The 13,772-nt window shown below is 42.4% G+C and overlaps 1 protein-coding gene across 5 annotated transcripts; it reads right to left on the bottom strand.

Moving 5' to 3' along the window:
• Nucleotides 1–909: 909 nt before the first annotated feature.
• TMEM177 (transmembrane protein 177) lies at nt 910–13,140 on the bottom strand. Of its 5 annotated transcripts, none has more exons than XM_064718769.1 (3): nt 12,988–13,140; nt 3,172–3,504; nt 910–2,053 (listed from the first exon to the last, which is right to left on the bottom strand). In XM_064718769.1, exon 3 carries the CDS (start codon nt 2,037–2,039, stop codon nt 1,089–1,091), a length of 951 nt encoding a protein of 316 aa, XP_064574839.1. In that variant the 5' UTR covers nt 2,040–2,053; nt 3,172–3,504; nt 12,988–13,140; the 3' UTR covers nt 910–1,088. The 5 variants fall into 5 exon arrangements, with proteins under 5 accessions (XP_064574839.1, XP_064574840.1, XP_064574838.1 ...); XM_064718770.1 differs by having other exon boundaries at nt 3,172–3,275; XM_064718768.1 differs by lacking the exon at nt 12,988–13,140 and adding an exon at nt 4,974–5,097.
• Between the last annotated feature and the right edge of the window lie 632 nt (nt 13,141–13,772).

Genomic DNA, 13,772 nt, shown 5'->3' with positions numbered 1-13,772 from the left:
CAGAGATAGAGATGAGAACTATTCTGACATCACCAGGGAGAGCTACTGGAACAGCAACAGAAACATAGGAAAGAAGGAACCACAAAGTTGAAAACTATCACCTTGAAAATCAAGGTGAGACTATAGTGGAAAGGCTTACTGCCCATGCACTAAACACTTCTCCAGGAGATTAGTAATCCTGGGCAAAGCTTGGCCTGCCAGACAAAACCTTGTTGAGCCAGGAGAATAATCTCCTTTGGATACAGGAGAGTAATCTCCTTTGGCAACTCTGCATCCCAGACCTCACCAGTTTCTGCACCAAATGCCAGACTCATGTCTCATACCTTGCCTTCACTGATAAAACAGGTGACACACATATTTTTAAATCAAACAAAAAAACTATACCAAAGCAAGCCGAAAAACCTTTTCTCAACATGCTTATCCCACTTGTAAGAAAACAACCCAGGACTGTCCTGTTACATACTACCACTCCTGGGGAGCATTCACAGTCACCATGTACTAGACAGAGCAGAACTAGATTTCAGCAAATGATGCAGGTGCTGGTAATAAACTGCACTGGTAGGAATTGCACCATAACTAATGTCTCCTACTGAAGAATAGTGATTGCAGCATAAGAATATACACAGCACAAGAACTTACACAGAACAGAAACACTCTGTCTTGATATTTATGTCACCACATGATACAGACTGCCCATTTCTTTAAATATCTGTGTTGTTCCACAGGAGAAAGAGCAAACACCCGAGTTTAAATTACAATGATTCCAAAACCTCTGCTGGACTTGCAGCTCGCAATTTGCCAGACTGTAAAGGGCAGGAAGGCAAAGCAGCACAGCAGAACTTCCAGATCAGTGTTTGAAAAGTTTCCCTTCTCAGCAGTCTTGTGATTTGAGATGCACACAGAACCGAGCACTTTGGAAGCAAGTCTTTAATATTTTAAGAGAGAATTCTTTATTCAAGAAACGTGCAATAACTCTTTCTGAACTATATGCAAAAATAAACCCCGAAATTCTAATGAAGATACAGAGGGAAAAAAATAAAAAAGCAGCACAGCGGTGTTCCAAAATACATAATTCACAAGTTTAAAATTCATGCACTCCCATCAGATGCCTGGAGCTCTCTTAAAATATTAAGAATCAAAGTTCTCCGGTAAGTGTACGGGGTATACTTTAATCTGAACCAGTGCCTTGGGAAAAGGTTACCACTTGGGGCATACATTTTCATCCCTTCTTTGCCCATCAGACCACGAAAAATCCTGTTGCGGTACAAGATTTTATCATAAAATTCAAGGCCACCGCTGGCATAGTCCTTGGAAAGCCGGGCTGCCTTGGAGTCGGCCCTGCAGTCCAGGTGATGGGTGATGGCATCAGAAGAGACATAGTAGCAGAGCAGTCCTCCCATGGCAGTGACAAGGTTACACAGGCCCCGGAGGATCACAGGGCCGCGGGATAACCCCAGCAGCAGCTTTAGAGCACTCCCACAGACAACAGTCCCAGCCAAGCAAGTCGGAGCCACAACTGCACTTGCTAAAGGGCTGCCACTCTGCAAGTACACAACTTCTCTGGCAATAGCAAACTTCTGAGCTTTAAGGGAAAATGTGAGAGCTTCCTTCAAAGCCACACCTTCTCTGCTCTCCCAGTCTACCTCCTTGCCATTTATTACAACAACATGGTTGACTATTCCTTTTTTATCCTCAGCTGTGCTATCAAAGTTAGGCGGGATGCCCACCAAACAGCCTTGGGGCAGCCAGGGAATTCCAGCGCTCACAGGGTGGAAGCTAGAGGCTGCAAAGGCTCTGTAGGAGCCAGTGGACTTCACAGCAGTATCTTGAAGGACATCCTGAAACACAGCACAGAGCTTCTCCGAGAGCTCAGCTGGCTGCCCCTCGGACCAGCACTCGTGCAGCAGTCTGAATGTCTGCTCAGGAAACACGTGATAGGAAAGGTTAGTGCCAAGCAGTCCCGTGCAAGAAACGGCCAACACAGCGATCTTGTGCTTCTTGAACCACACTGATGCCTTCCACAGGAGCCGCACTGCCATAGTCAAATCCTAACCTGTTCGTAACACAAAACCAGAATTAAAGTGTGCACAGATAGATTTGTCATCTCTCCAGCACTAAAAAACCCCAAACAACCAAAGCAGAAAACATGAGAAGAAGCAGATCACAATAACCAAAGAAACCATTTTTTACATTAACAAAATGCAAAACAATTTTACAGAGGAAGAGATATGCAATAATTTTTGGGCCTTGCAACACAGGATGATTGATATGAAGAATTAACTTCTCCCTTTCCTCCAGTAAATCAATTTACCACAATAAAGGCAACACTAAAGCCACCACACTTCCTCCTCCCCCAGCAATCAATACACACCCTGTATTTACCCAGCATACTTGTCTAGTCCTTGCTAGCACAATCCCTGTCCTGCCTTCCACTATACAGTCTACAGGTACTGAGGTCAGAAAGAGCCAATAATTAGATCAGTCTGTGCCAACCTCCTCTACAGTACAGCTGCAAAAATTTTAATCAGTAACCTGAATACTAAATTCAATAAGCTGAGTTTGACAACAACTTTCCAAACAGGATCACATTTTGATTTGAAAAATTTCAGGAGACAGAATTTTCCTTTAGGAGTTTGTTCTTATGGATAGTCAAGCTCAGTAAAAAAAAAAAACAACCAAACAACAACAACAAAAAAACAACCAACCAAAAACCAACAAGAAACAGTATGTGTTTTTTATACATTGTGGATTTTTTTCTTTTCTTTCAGTTTTAAGCTTCCAGGCAGTGGTTCTAGCTTACTCAGCAAAAAGGTATCTTCAGAAAACAGCATGCTTTAAAGCAGCTACTTTTAAAAATTTGACTCTGAAATATTTTCTCTGACAAATACTATGTTCAATCTGGAGCAGAAACTGAAGATAAATTATTTCAGGGCCTACGACTGTGTTATGACTCTTTAAATAAGCAAATAACTTTAAAACTTTCAAACCTGCCAACTCATTCAGTTCAAGAGTCATGCTTCCCTTGGGAAGCATCAGTTCTTTTTATGGTCCAAGCTCTATTATATGCTCTGCCCAGGAAAGCTCCAATTTCCTCTTTAAAAAAATTCTATTGGGTACAAAATTCCCACCTAGAACGATGCTACTGGGAAGGTATAAAAGTGAATTAGGCACCTAAATCCAGCAGAAATCAGTGAAAAGTGGGCATCACTCTTTCCATTTGCAGTGTCTCTTCTCTCAGGGCTTTCACATACGAGCTTCACAGAATCTTGCTGCAGCTGTTAAAGACATGAGTGTTTCCAGCTGTCCTCACAGGAAGCCGAGGTGGCAGAAGGGAATTGAGCTTTGATTCAACAACCAAAGTCTGAGTGTGCAGTGCCATCAAAGGTGGGTCCCAGCCATGCTGCTGGGCTCTGTGTGGCAGCAGCTGAAGCAGGGACACACGCTCTCCTTCCACATGGGCTGAACAAGAACTTCTCACAGAGGGGCAGAGCAGAAAACTGGGGTCTGTAACATCATCAAACAGCACCACAGGACATGCCAGGATACACCAGCCATGATCAACAGCAAATGAGTGTTAACCACAGGGAAACAAAAAGAGATTAATTTAAAGGTGGTGTTTTAATGATATGTTATTACTACTTCTTCCTATGAAGATCTTTCAGACTGCAAACCCACCAGGGGGAGAATAATCTTGTTTAATATTTATGCTGCACTAAACACACACTGAGTGCTTAATAAAAACAATGATGTATGTAATCATACAGTAATTTAATATGTATTTCTTAGTGCAATAACTAGTGGTGTTGTTATATTCTGCTGAAGACAGAGGTGGTGAGTTTTTTGACAATATTACTTAAGAAAAACATGCTAAAGAGCCAAGACCTTGGATGAAACCAGATTTCAGGAGAAAATCTCCTTGATAATAGAACTAAAAACCAGAAAATGGTAATACTTAATATCAAACGACCATTTTGAAGTTTATGACCTCACCAAATCTGGTAGTTACATCTGATTGGAAAGGTCATGTCATTTACAGTGCAGGGGAAGCACTTCCAAGGGGATGACTGTAGGGAGCCTATCACTTGATCCTCATGTGAAGCTGAGGAAGGGACTTCACAGGTTTCTCCTGTCAGAGAATGCCCTCCCACTGGAGCTGGCTAACATAGTTTTAAGATTAGAAATGCTTCAAGGAGAAAAGTCCCTGTTCAGCTTACATCCACACCCATGTGGGGAAGGACAGACCACAGCGAAAACTGTCCTTTCTTGCACTGCCTGATGAAAACTCCTCCCTTGCATGATCAAATGCGATTGTGCACATCGAATGCAAAAGTAAGCAGGAAATGCCACATAATAGTCAATAGTCAGGAAAATAAAAGGAAAACTGCTCACAATACATTTTAGCATTTATGCTTTCAAACCTTCCTCAGGGGTCAGTGCAGATGCTCAGCTCCTGCTGCATCCCACTGCAATCCTAACCGTGCACGGCATCTTTATTTTATTCATACACGTTGTGCAATTTTTGTACGAGGAAAGCAACCGGAAACTGCAAGGCAATTTATATGGCCTATATCCTGCTAATTTAATCGTTTAGTAACCATGAAGCCACGCTTAAACAGCGGCCTCCCCCACATGCTGAAATACTTTCTATCTCTGCGGTGTCACAGGCACTTAATTCTCACTGAACTCAGAGATCTGGATCAGTTAAAGTTCAGATGGGGGATATCTGGGCGGGTTTGGCCATAACACGTGTGTATTACTGAATTTATCGCTTTAAAATCGCCCGTAGTCGAGGGGAAAGCCCAGCTTAAAGCACGATCAATCAGAAAACGGGGCGCGGGCCAGAGCCGCCTCCAGGGCTCCGGCTGTCACGAAATTAAAAACACAGAAGAGGAGAGTGATCCAAATGCACAGCCCCGGGGCCCCGCTGCGGGAACCGCCCGGCTCCCCCCGCCCCGCGGCCGCCCAGCACCTACCGCGGGTCCCGGGCCGAGGCGGGGCTGCGGGCGGAAGGGGCGGGCGGAGACGCCATGGCGGGCGGGGCTCGGCTCCCCTCACATCGGCGGGGTGTGACTGCAGTGACAGCCCGGGGCTGGCCGGGGGCGAGCGCACCGAGGGGAGGGTCCGACCCTCTGAACCTGGCCTCGGGCGAACGCACCGAGGGGAGGGTCCGACCCGCTGCCCCTGCAGGCGAAGAGAAAGAGGCACCCCCCCTACCCCTCCAAGGGCAGCCGCAGCATGAGGCGGGACTGCCGCTCTCTGCCCGCCTTATGACTTAATTCTGTGCTGTACTCCCAGCGTTCTTCCTGCGAAATACTTTACATCTGTATTATTAATACAGCTCTCTCCACTCCAGGGCACGAGTGCTTGTCGCTAAGGCAGCAAGTGGCAGAGCTGGCATCCGTCGTGTAGGATTTGTTTTAGCTGTCATTCCTAATGGTAAAATAACATAGGCAGGGATTTTTTTTGTTTAATTTGCTTTACAGTTATTGTTTGCTCAAAGCAGATGGCCAGTGTGGTTTCTCAATAAGCCCGTGTGGATTTGATTTACAGGCTAGGCCCTCTGAAAGCTCTGGAAAGATGTGAAATAAGAGGAGGTGTGTGGCAGGGCAGCGCCCTTTGGAAGCGCTGGTACCCGAGGGCTGAGCTCTGCAAAGTCCAGCCTTGCCCCTGGGATGTGCCGTCCTTGCAAAGCCAGAATACAGAATAGCTTCTGGCCAGGTTAGGGTTTTATTTGGGTAGGGGATAGTAAAAGAGTGTGTTTGTCTCATGTATAGGGAGCTTGCACTCATGCGGGATGATTGTTTTGAAGTGTTCCTCCACACCAGGCAGTCAAGGTAATAACTTTTCACTATCCAAATGGAAGTTGTGCTGGGTGAGAGGCAACAGAATAGAAATAAAAGCAAGCTGTTCTTACTTTCTACTTGTGATTAATTTTGACAGATCTTGCTTTCTTTGCAGCAGCCCCTGAGTGAAGCATTTCTTACCAGTAAAGGTTTCATTCCCAGACATTGTAGCATGACACATGAAAGATCTGACTGCTGAAAGAAAACTGACTACTTAGGAGTTCTAATTCAAATTCACAGAGATTTTTAGGACTTTCATGAAGGTACCATAATGAAGAAATTTATCCTATGTTTTTCCCACTAGATGATCTGATTTTTAGAAATGCTAGTACTAAACAGGCCAGGGTAGGCATAGCCTGTTGTGAACAGAAGCTGGTAAAAACAACCTTGGTTTTAACTTCCAATAAACAGGTAACTAAGAAAACACACTTCTTCATGACAGGGCACAGTTCTACCCTTAGGTTATGGCTTTATGCAGTATGGCAAGGCAGATGAATAGTTTGCTGCCACCCAAAGGGAGAAGTCAGAGAAAAGATCCCACCTTTTTCACCTGTTCCCCTCTGAGCCACTTTTTGCCAGCTGTGTCACCCATCAGACCCTCTTATGTACCATGTTTATCTCACTGTTAGCAGAAAACAGTAACAGACTGTTTTCTGTTAGGTCATCAAGCAGAATGGGGGGCACTGAAAACTCTGAGAAGTGCCAAGGCTCTAAAAAGGTATGAGGCAGACAGAAAAAAAAAAATCACCAAAAAAACCCCAAACCTGATCAAAAGAACCCCAAAAACAAACAAACAAAAACAAACAAAAAAAATCACAAAAAACCTCCACAAACCCCAAAAACTTTCATCTCCCTCTCTATGTCAGCAGAGAGCTGTTACGGTCTTTGTTCTACAGCCTCAGCATGGAGCTTCATCATCTGCCAAAACTTACAATTTCTAAGTTGGCATTGGTATTCACACTTCATGCAGGTGCACAAAAAAACTGTGTATATAGGTCATGATGGAGAACAGACTCACACTAACAAATACACAGACTCTCGGGCTTTTAAAATCCCTCATCACACTGAGACTTCCTTATCCTGCTGGTGAATACAGAGAGAAGGTTGGGTGGGTTTGTGAAATCTGACTTTGAGAGGTGCTTTTGCACCACGTGGAGGAAATCTAGAAAACAAGGATTTCTTACACTAAATCTCAAAAATCTGGCATTGCATTCTTACTATGGTTTCTCTTAAGAGATTTATAATTAATACGACTGGGGAAAACAGACGCCCCAGCTTTACTAATCACCACACTGGCACAAGAACCGATGTGCACCCATCCACATCGTTGTAGTCATGGATCCAGGGATATGGACCACTCCTAAATTAGCCTGCTAGGTGGTGCTGTAGGACACGCTCTGCCTTAACTCATTCAGGAATGTGAGCGAGCTCTCTCGCATATTTTACCATAAGATAGAGGGACCTACCATCATCTGCCTCTCTAACTTGCAATCCATATGTATGAAGCCCTGTTGCTACATTAGGAAAAGGCTGACATTTAAATACAGAACTGAAAATCATTCATTTTGCTTAAAAATTTATATGCTCTTGCAGTCTATTTTGCTCATGTGATTTCCAAAGTGGAAATATAAATGTGGTCAGTGAGTGTCCATCAGCCCAAGTAGTAAACATGTCTCCCCTCAACATCATCTTTTATAGAGTCTGTTTATCTGATTTATCTGCCCTTTTATGCAAGTTTTTCTATAATCCATCCCCTAGAGACAAGCTTTAACAGAGGGTAGTAGGAACCTTATAATTTTGGCACAAATTTATGCATCATTGCATGTCCCAGGTGTCAGATGAAAGAGGTGTTGCAGGAGAGAGCTTTCAAAGTCTGCAGGACACAGATAATCTGCCAGTCACCTATGGATGCAATCATGAAAACCAGGGAACTGGAGTGTGGACATTAGGGGGTTTTACAGGACACGAGGACAGAGAAGCCTGATGAAGAACAGAGGAAATGTTAGAGGGCAAAAAGATCCTGGAGTGAGATGTGCTGGCTGATCTGGGGGAGATCTTCCTGTGAAGGAAGGGTATGACTTGTGAGCCTTCTTTTAAAAGCAGCTCCCTGGCCCACTTTTCAGTATTGCTGAGTGCAGTGCTCCAGTAATGAACATGCAGAAGGAGTACAATGCTCCAAAGCAAAACATATGCCTAGAAAGCACCTGTACTAAGGTGACTTACAATGGCCTGTGCTGGAACCTGCAAAGACACCTGCCTACACTTCCAACTCAGCAGAAAATGCATTGAAAATTGCTATTTTAAGTGACCTTTAATGTTCTTGACAGGTGCCAAAAGGCTGAGCCTGTTCATACTTGAACAGTCATCTTACCGCACTGAAGGGGAAGAAGAGCTTGTGACAAGATGGGCTTTCCAGCTGTCATTCTGAGCAAGTTGCCCATCTCCAAATTGCAGCAAATAGCACAGTGACAGTGGGATTGAAGTGTACACAGCATTGAGCAAAAGCATGAAGGTGCAGCTTTTCAGATCTGTTCCAGTTTGTGTTGCTGGAAAGGTAGCAGCCAATATTGATAATATATCCTTGTATGTCCCATTCCCACTGTGCCTCATAGTCCCATGTGTTCCACCCATGGAACACTCACATTCACCAGCTGATGGGGAACACAGCTGCAAATTTTACTTGCATGCCAGGATTTTGCTTTTGGCACAGTTAGGAAAATGTGCTTTCTAATCTGCACTTTCTATTGGGTTTACAGACAAGGTTTGGCTGACATAGCATTCTTATGCTGAGAATCAAAGCCATGTAGAAGAAATAGTAGGGAAAAAAGTTCCCATCTCCTTGTTAGACCTCCTCTGTTGAAAAAGATGACTATTCACAACTATTTTTCTTATTCCTGGGATGTGTGCATGTTATTAAAGATAAATACCTTGTGTTTCCTCTCAAGATGGGTGATGTAGACAAGCATAATAAAGGATAAACATTCAGAAACACATGGGAAGAGTGAATTCTATTTCTGGTCTCAAATCAAACCTTCAAACCCCAGTATTTTTATATATGTCTATTTAAGGAGGATTAAAAAGATGACTAATTTTGTTGTTGGTATTGGCAGGTATATAGATCACAGTAAAGCAGAGTCTTTAAAGAACAGGGAAGATCTTTTCTTCCCTAATGTATCACAGCTTGGAACTGATCAGGGATGAAAAACTAGTTTTGGAAGCCATAAAGAGGCTGCAAGTCATTTGGATGGCTTCACAGCTCTGGGACTAACTTTTCTTTCCAGAGTCTTTGAAGTATTGATCTGCTGATCCAGACCTGCCTGAACCTCAGACAGTCTCTCTGTGGCAGCAGACACGGAAAAGGGAAAATACGCAGCTTTTTATCTCTTTGCTACTGCATTTTCAGATCTGAGGACTGATTGTACAAGCTCCCTCACCTCTATCTGGATGCACCAGAAGTTGATAGAGTAAGCACCCTGTGAAGTAAAATAGAAAATCCTTCCTTCAAGCAGGACTCCTTTGAGTGTAATCATGAAAAAATCCTTGATCTGAATGTGCTTTGCAGTCTCTGCTGAGGGTAATAGACACACATCCACCTTGTTTAGGGGTGACTGTGGTGGTGCCACATTGATGGTTAGACTGGATGATCTTGAAGATCTGTTCCAACCTTGCTGATTCTGTGATATCCAGGTGAACACAGGTGCTAGTGGAAAATCTGGATACCTGCAGCAAGAAGCAAAACTACTTGCAGAGTCTGGTCAAATCAATTCATGCTGAAGCCCATGGCTCTGCAAGCAGTCTACTGCTATTTAAAAGTGCTTCAGGTGTATCCACATTGTGCACAGACCCTATACCACATTGCACTAGTTGTATTACAGATACCATTGTGATGTCCTTTGATGAAATCAAATGAAAACTGACAAACACAAGTTCATTGTCTAGCCTGGGATTTCTGGGCAGTGCACATGAGCCAAGCTGTTAACCAGGACAATTGTTCTCTGTCTATAACTAATACAGTTATTTTAAAGAGCTCTGGTCCTGCATTTAGCTAGCTCTCCTAAAAGGAAGGTACTATAGTGAATTAAGATGTCATATCTTCATAATACAGCTAATTAGCACCATTTCCCTTCAGAGTTGGAAGAAGCATGTCTTGGAAAGGAGAGGATGCCAATTCTTTGAGGCAATGGTGTAATATTTAACAGATTGAATCATACTGTCTAACCTTGGGAATATTTGAAGTTACTGTAAAGGTAATGATATTTGAAAGCAAGCAGAAATTGGGGCTGTTTCACTGAGTCAATCAACCTAGGTGGTCACTGAGCACTACTCCATGGTTGGATTGCTTCACAAATGCTGTGACTTTCCAGGAAGGTCCTTATCACTGCAGATAAGGGTAATTTTTTCTGTCTAATTAAAAGCTGTGGAAGCTACAAACAGAATACCAGTTAGTCTGAAAAACAGTACATTCTACTGTAGTAAAAGACAAGAGATTCCACTCTGCCTCAAATCAGTTGAAAAGACATCCCAGTTCTAGGGAAGAGCTGTCACTAGAAATAACAGAATTAAATTATGAGAAAATGCAAGATGAACGTTAAAGTGAGATCTATCTGGAACACTGGATTCCTATTAATTCAATCTGTTTAAGAGTTGTCTTATTCAGTGTTATTACCAAAGCTCAGATCCACATTTTTACTGTCTAGGAAAAGGAGACTCATGCTGATAAGCAGTAACAAAAGACACAGTCTGTTAATGCAGAAATAATTTTCTTTGGCACTGGAAATCCAGCATTTTCTCTGTGTTACCTGACTGATTGCCCAGTGCTTTGGTGGGGAGCTGGAGACTCAAGCCCAATCTGTCGAGTTTCTAATTCAAAGATACCTGCCTACAGTTTTCTTACCCATTCTCAAAGTGGCACCTAGGTTTTTTTCCTCAATCAGAGGTCTTACTTCAAAATACTTCAGAAAAGGTCATCATGAGAAGATGGAATCACATATAGCTGTAGCACACAGCTTTTTTCTTGGACAGCATGTGTAACAGGAGAAAAATAACAGCTTCTGAGTGGGAGCTGATCATGTCTTGCACAGAGTGTGTGAAGCAGAGAGCAGCTACAGTAAACCAAAGCTGTTCTCCATAACCAGCCACCCTGCAAACCAGGTGAAATCTGTCTGCTTTAGCACTGTGATATGGCAGTGTGTAGGAGGGAAGGGTCTGATCCCACACTCTCTTCTTGGGAAAACGTGTTCGGCCACTGAACAGTCCATGTTTCTATTGCATCAGTCACTTAAGGATCTTCCAGTACTTTAAGAAATTTTTGAGCTGTACTTGAGACTGCACAGATCTCTGAGACTGCACATATTGCAGCTTTGCATATGACTGGATCAGCTCATGTGTGCTTGCAAATGAATTAAGTTTTGAAGAGATCCTCTCTCAGATAAAAGGTCTAAAGAAAGCAGTATCACCCAGAGAGACTCGTTCCTGTTTAAGCAGTAAATTTGTTTTGAAAGAGATAGAGATGTTCATAAACCGTGTAAACAAACCTAATCAAATACTAGCTTTCTGGGTCAATAGCTTTTTCAGGATAGTTGCTAAAGTGAAATCCAGATACCATAATATCAAGTTCATTTGTACCTCTACTGCCACTCCAATTATGTATTGCTGGTGATGGCTAATGAAGTGTAGGCTACACACAATTTCCTATAGCTGGCTTGCAGCATGAGCATCCCAATCTGTGAAAGTAAGCTCTAAAGAAAGATGATGTGAGTACCTTTTAAAATAAGCACTGAAGATCTACACAGCTGATGTAATTGCCACCCACAGTCCCACCACAACAAGTTTTTATGTGTCTTCCAAGAGTTGCCCAAAACTAAAATCATCCAGATCTCAGTATTGAAAAGTGAAGGACCACAGGTTCCGTATCATTTAAAGTGATAAAGCATATTCATAGTATAAAACAACAACCTTTCTGGATTTTTTCACATCCCACAAATAACTCTGCGAAAGGAGAAATAACCATGAAAACCCAGAGACAAACTTCAACCCATCCAGCATCCTACAAAAGGGGATGTGCATTGGTTTGCAGAAACCAGTTTTGTTTCAGAGAGTCTGTTGTTTGTGTCATTAGTGTTACAGCCTCTTCAAGCCTCCTAACAATTTATTAATAAAACCCAAAGTAGAAAGCATTGTTTTTCCCCAACTGAAGGTATTCTTCACCTTAAGATATAAACAAAGGACTGAGAAAGTGGACTATGGTAAGGATAAAATGCTATGTGCAGATAAACAAGTATGAAACTCTATGACAAAGAATATGCAGGGCTGGGACCTGTGTTTGTTAGGCCACACCTGCAAGAGGCTATTAGCACTGAAGTTTACATTTGTATGTCACAAGGGAAGACACAGGGATAACCAATAATCCACATTCTGAAACAGAAGTTGGTAAATGCCGAGAATACTTGTGATGAATGCAAACCAATCTCCCTGCTAATCTGGAGCTGATAACAGTGACTGATTGCACAACTGCATCTGGAGAATCACATGGGACCCAACAAACTGGAGAGTCAATCAAAAAGCTGGAAACTATTTGAAGAAGCAGTCCACATAAAAACAAAGGAAAACTTAACACATAATATGATAACTACTCACTGGAGAGCTTGTCATAGATAATTTAGTGCTAAAAACAAAGTCAGGAACAGCCATATCAAGTGCTATAGATAGCCAAAGTGGTTTACAGAGAGCAACTTCACAGATGAGGGACAACATCTAAGAACCAGGTGAGGAGTCATGGTGTCCACAGCTCAAAACCAGGAAAGAATTGTAATAAATGTATCTATTTCTGTCACGTGATTTACTCACTCAAAGTTAACAGATTTAAGTTTAGGATAACTCACAAAACAGCACTTTAACCAGCAAGAGCTGACTAAAGCTTACAGATCCCTCCAATACCATGATTTTCTGCACACAGATGTCAACATTCCACCCAGTTACAGGACAGGAAGACTCTTCCTGAGTACTCTTGGAGACCATTCAGGTACTTGTTTTTGCTCTATGCTAAAGAAGAACTGGAATGAAAAATTTACATGGAAACGCACACACAGACAGAAACCATAGGGCAGACCAAAATAAATTTAAAAATGAAAAAAAATTAACAAACCTGTTTGTTGTCCAAGCCTATCCTCAGTAATGCAGTAAGTCAGGAGCAGTGTGAAAAGCTTCATTTGCAGAACAACCAGAAACATAGGGAGGAAAAAAAAACCCAATATGAAGACCAAACAGAAACACCCCTTCTCCCAAAACAGACTTCATTGACTAGCAACTTCTCTCTCCCCCTTAAATGTACCCCAGGTTAATTGATTCATCTCATGATCCAGGCCACCTGACTCTTGTTTCCTTTCTAACCTGCAAATTTACAAACATAAGGGACCATTTCTAAAGATGTGAACAGTACTAGTTAGCCATTTTACACAAAAATCAAGATCTCAATTGTGTGTATACTGTTGTTAGTGTTGGGAAAAGTCTAATAAAAACTCTAAACCTAAAAACCCTGTTCTGATAATGACCACAAGGACAATGTAGTCCTGGCAGACCTTCTAGCCAAAAAGCTCTGTGCCTGAAAGGTTCAGCTTGCTCCTTCATCTTTTATTTGGCCATTATATCTTGCTTTACTCTGTAAAGCTGTCTATGGTAGAAAATGTAGGCTATGTGCAATCTGAAATAAAGCTGCTTATTGCACAGAGGATGCCAAAATTATTAGCTCTGAATTTTAATGAGGAGATGCTTGATTTCTATGCCATTGGGATTGCAGGAAGTAAGATAATATGCATGAAAACAGGGCAGGGGGAAATAAATAGAGTAACCAAGTTTGTCTGTATTAGAGTTAATCCATTTAAATGGCTGTAACAAAACCTGCCTGCAGGTTTGTTTTTCAGAGACTACATG

The sequence above is a fragment of the Zonotrichia leucophrys genome, chromosome 7, assembly GCF_028769735.1.
Source record: "Zonotrichia leucophrys gambelii isolate GWCS_2022_RI chromosome 7, RI_Zleu_2.0, whole genome shotgun sequence".
Taxonomy (NCBI): Eukaryota; Metazoa; Chordata; class Aves; order Passeriformes; family Passerellidae; genus Zonotrichia; species Zonotrichia leucophrys.
Note: the sequence above shows the minus strand (reverse complement) of the source record. Positions and strands in the feature narration are given on the sequence as shown.

What these genes read in the sequence shown, in the direction of transcription:
- TMEM177 (XM_064718769.1), bottom strand. Translation starts at nt 2,039, where the DNA reads ATGGCAGTGCGGCTCCTGTGGAAGGCATCAGTGTGGTTCAAGAAGCAC.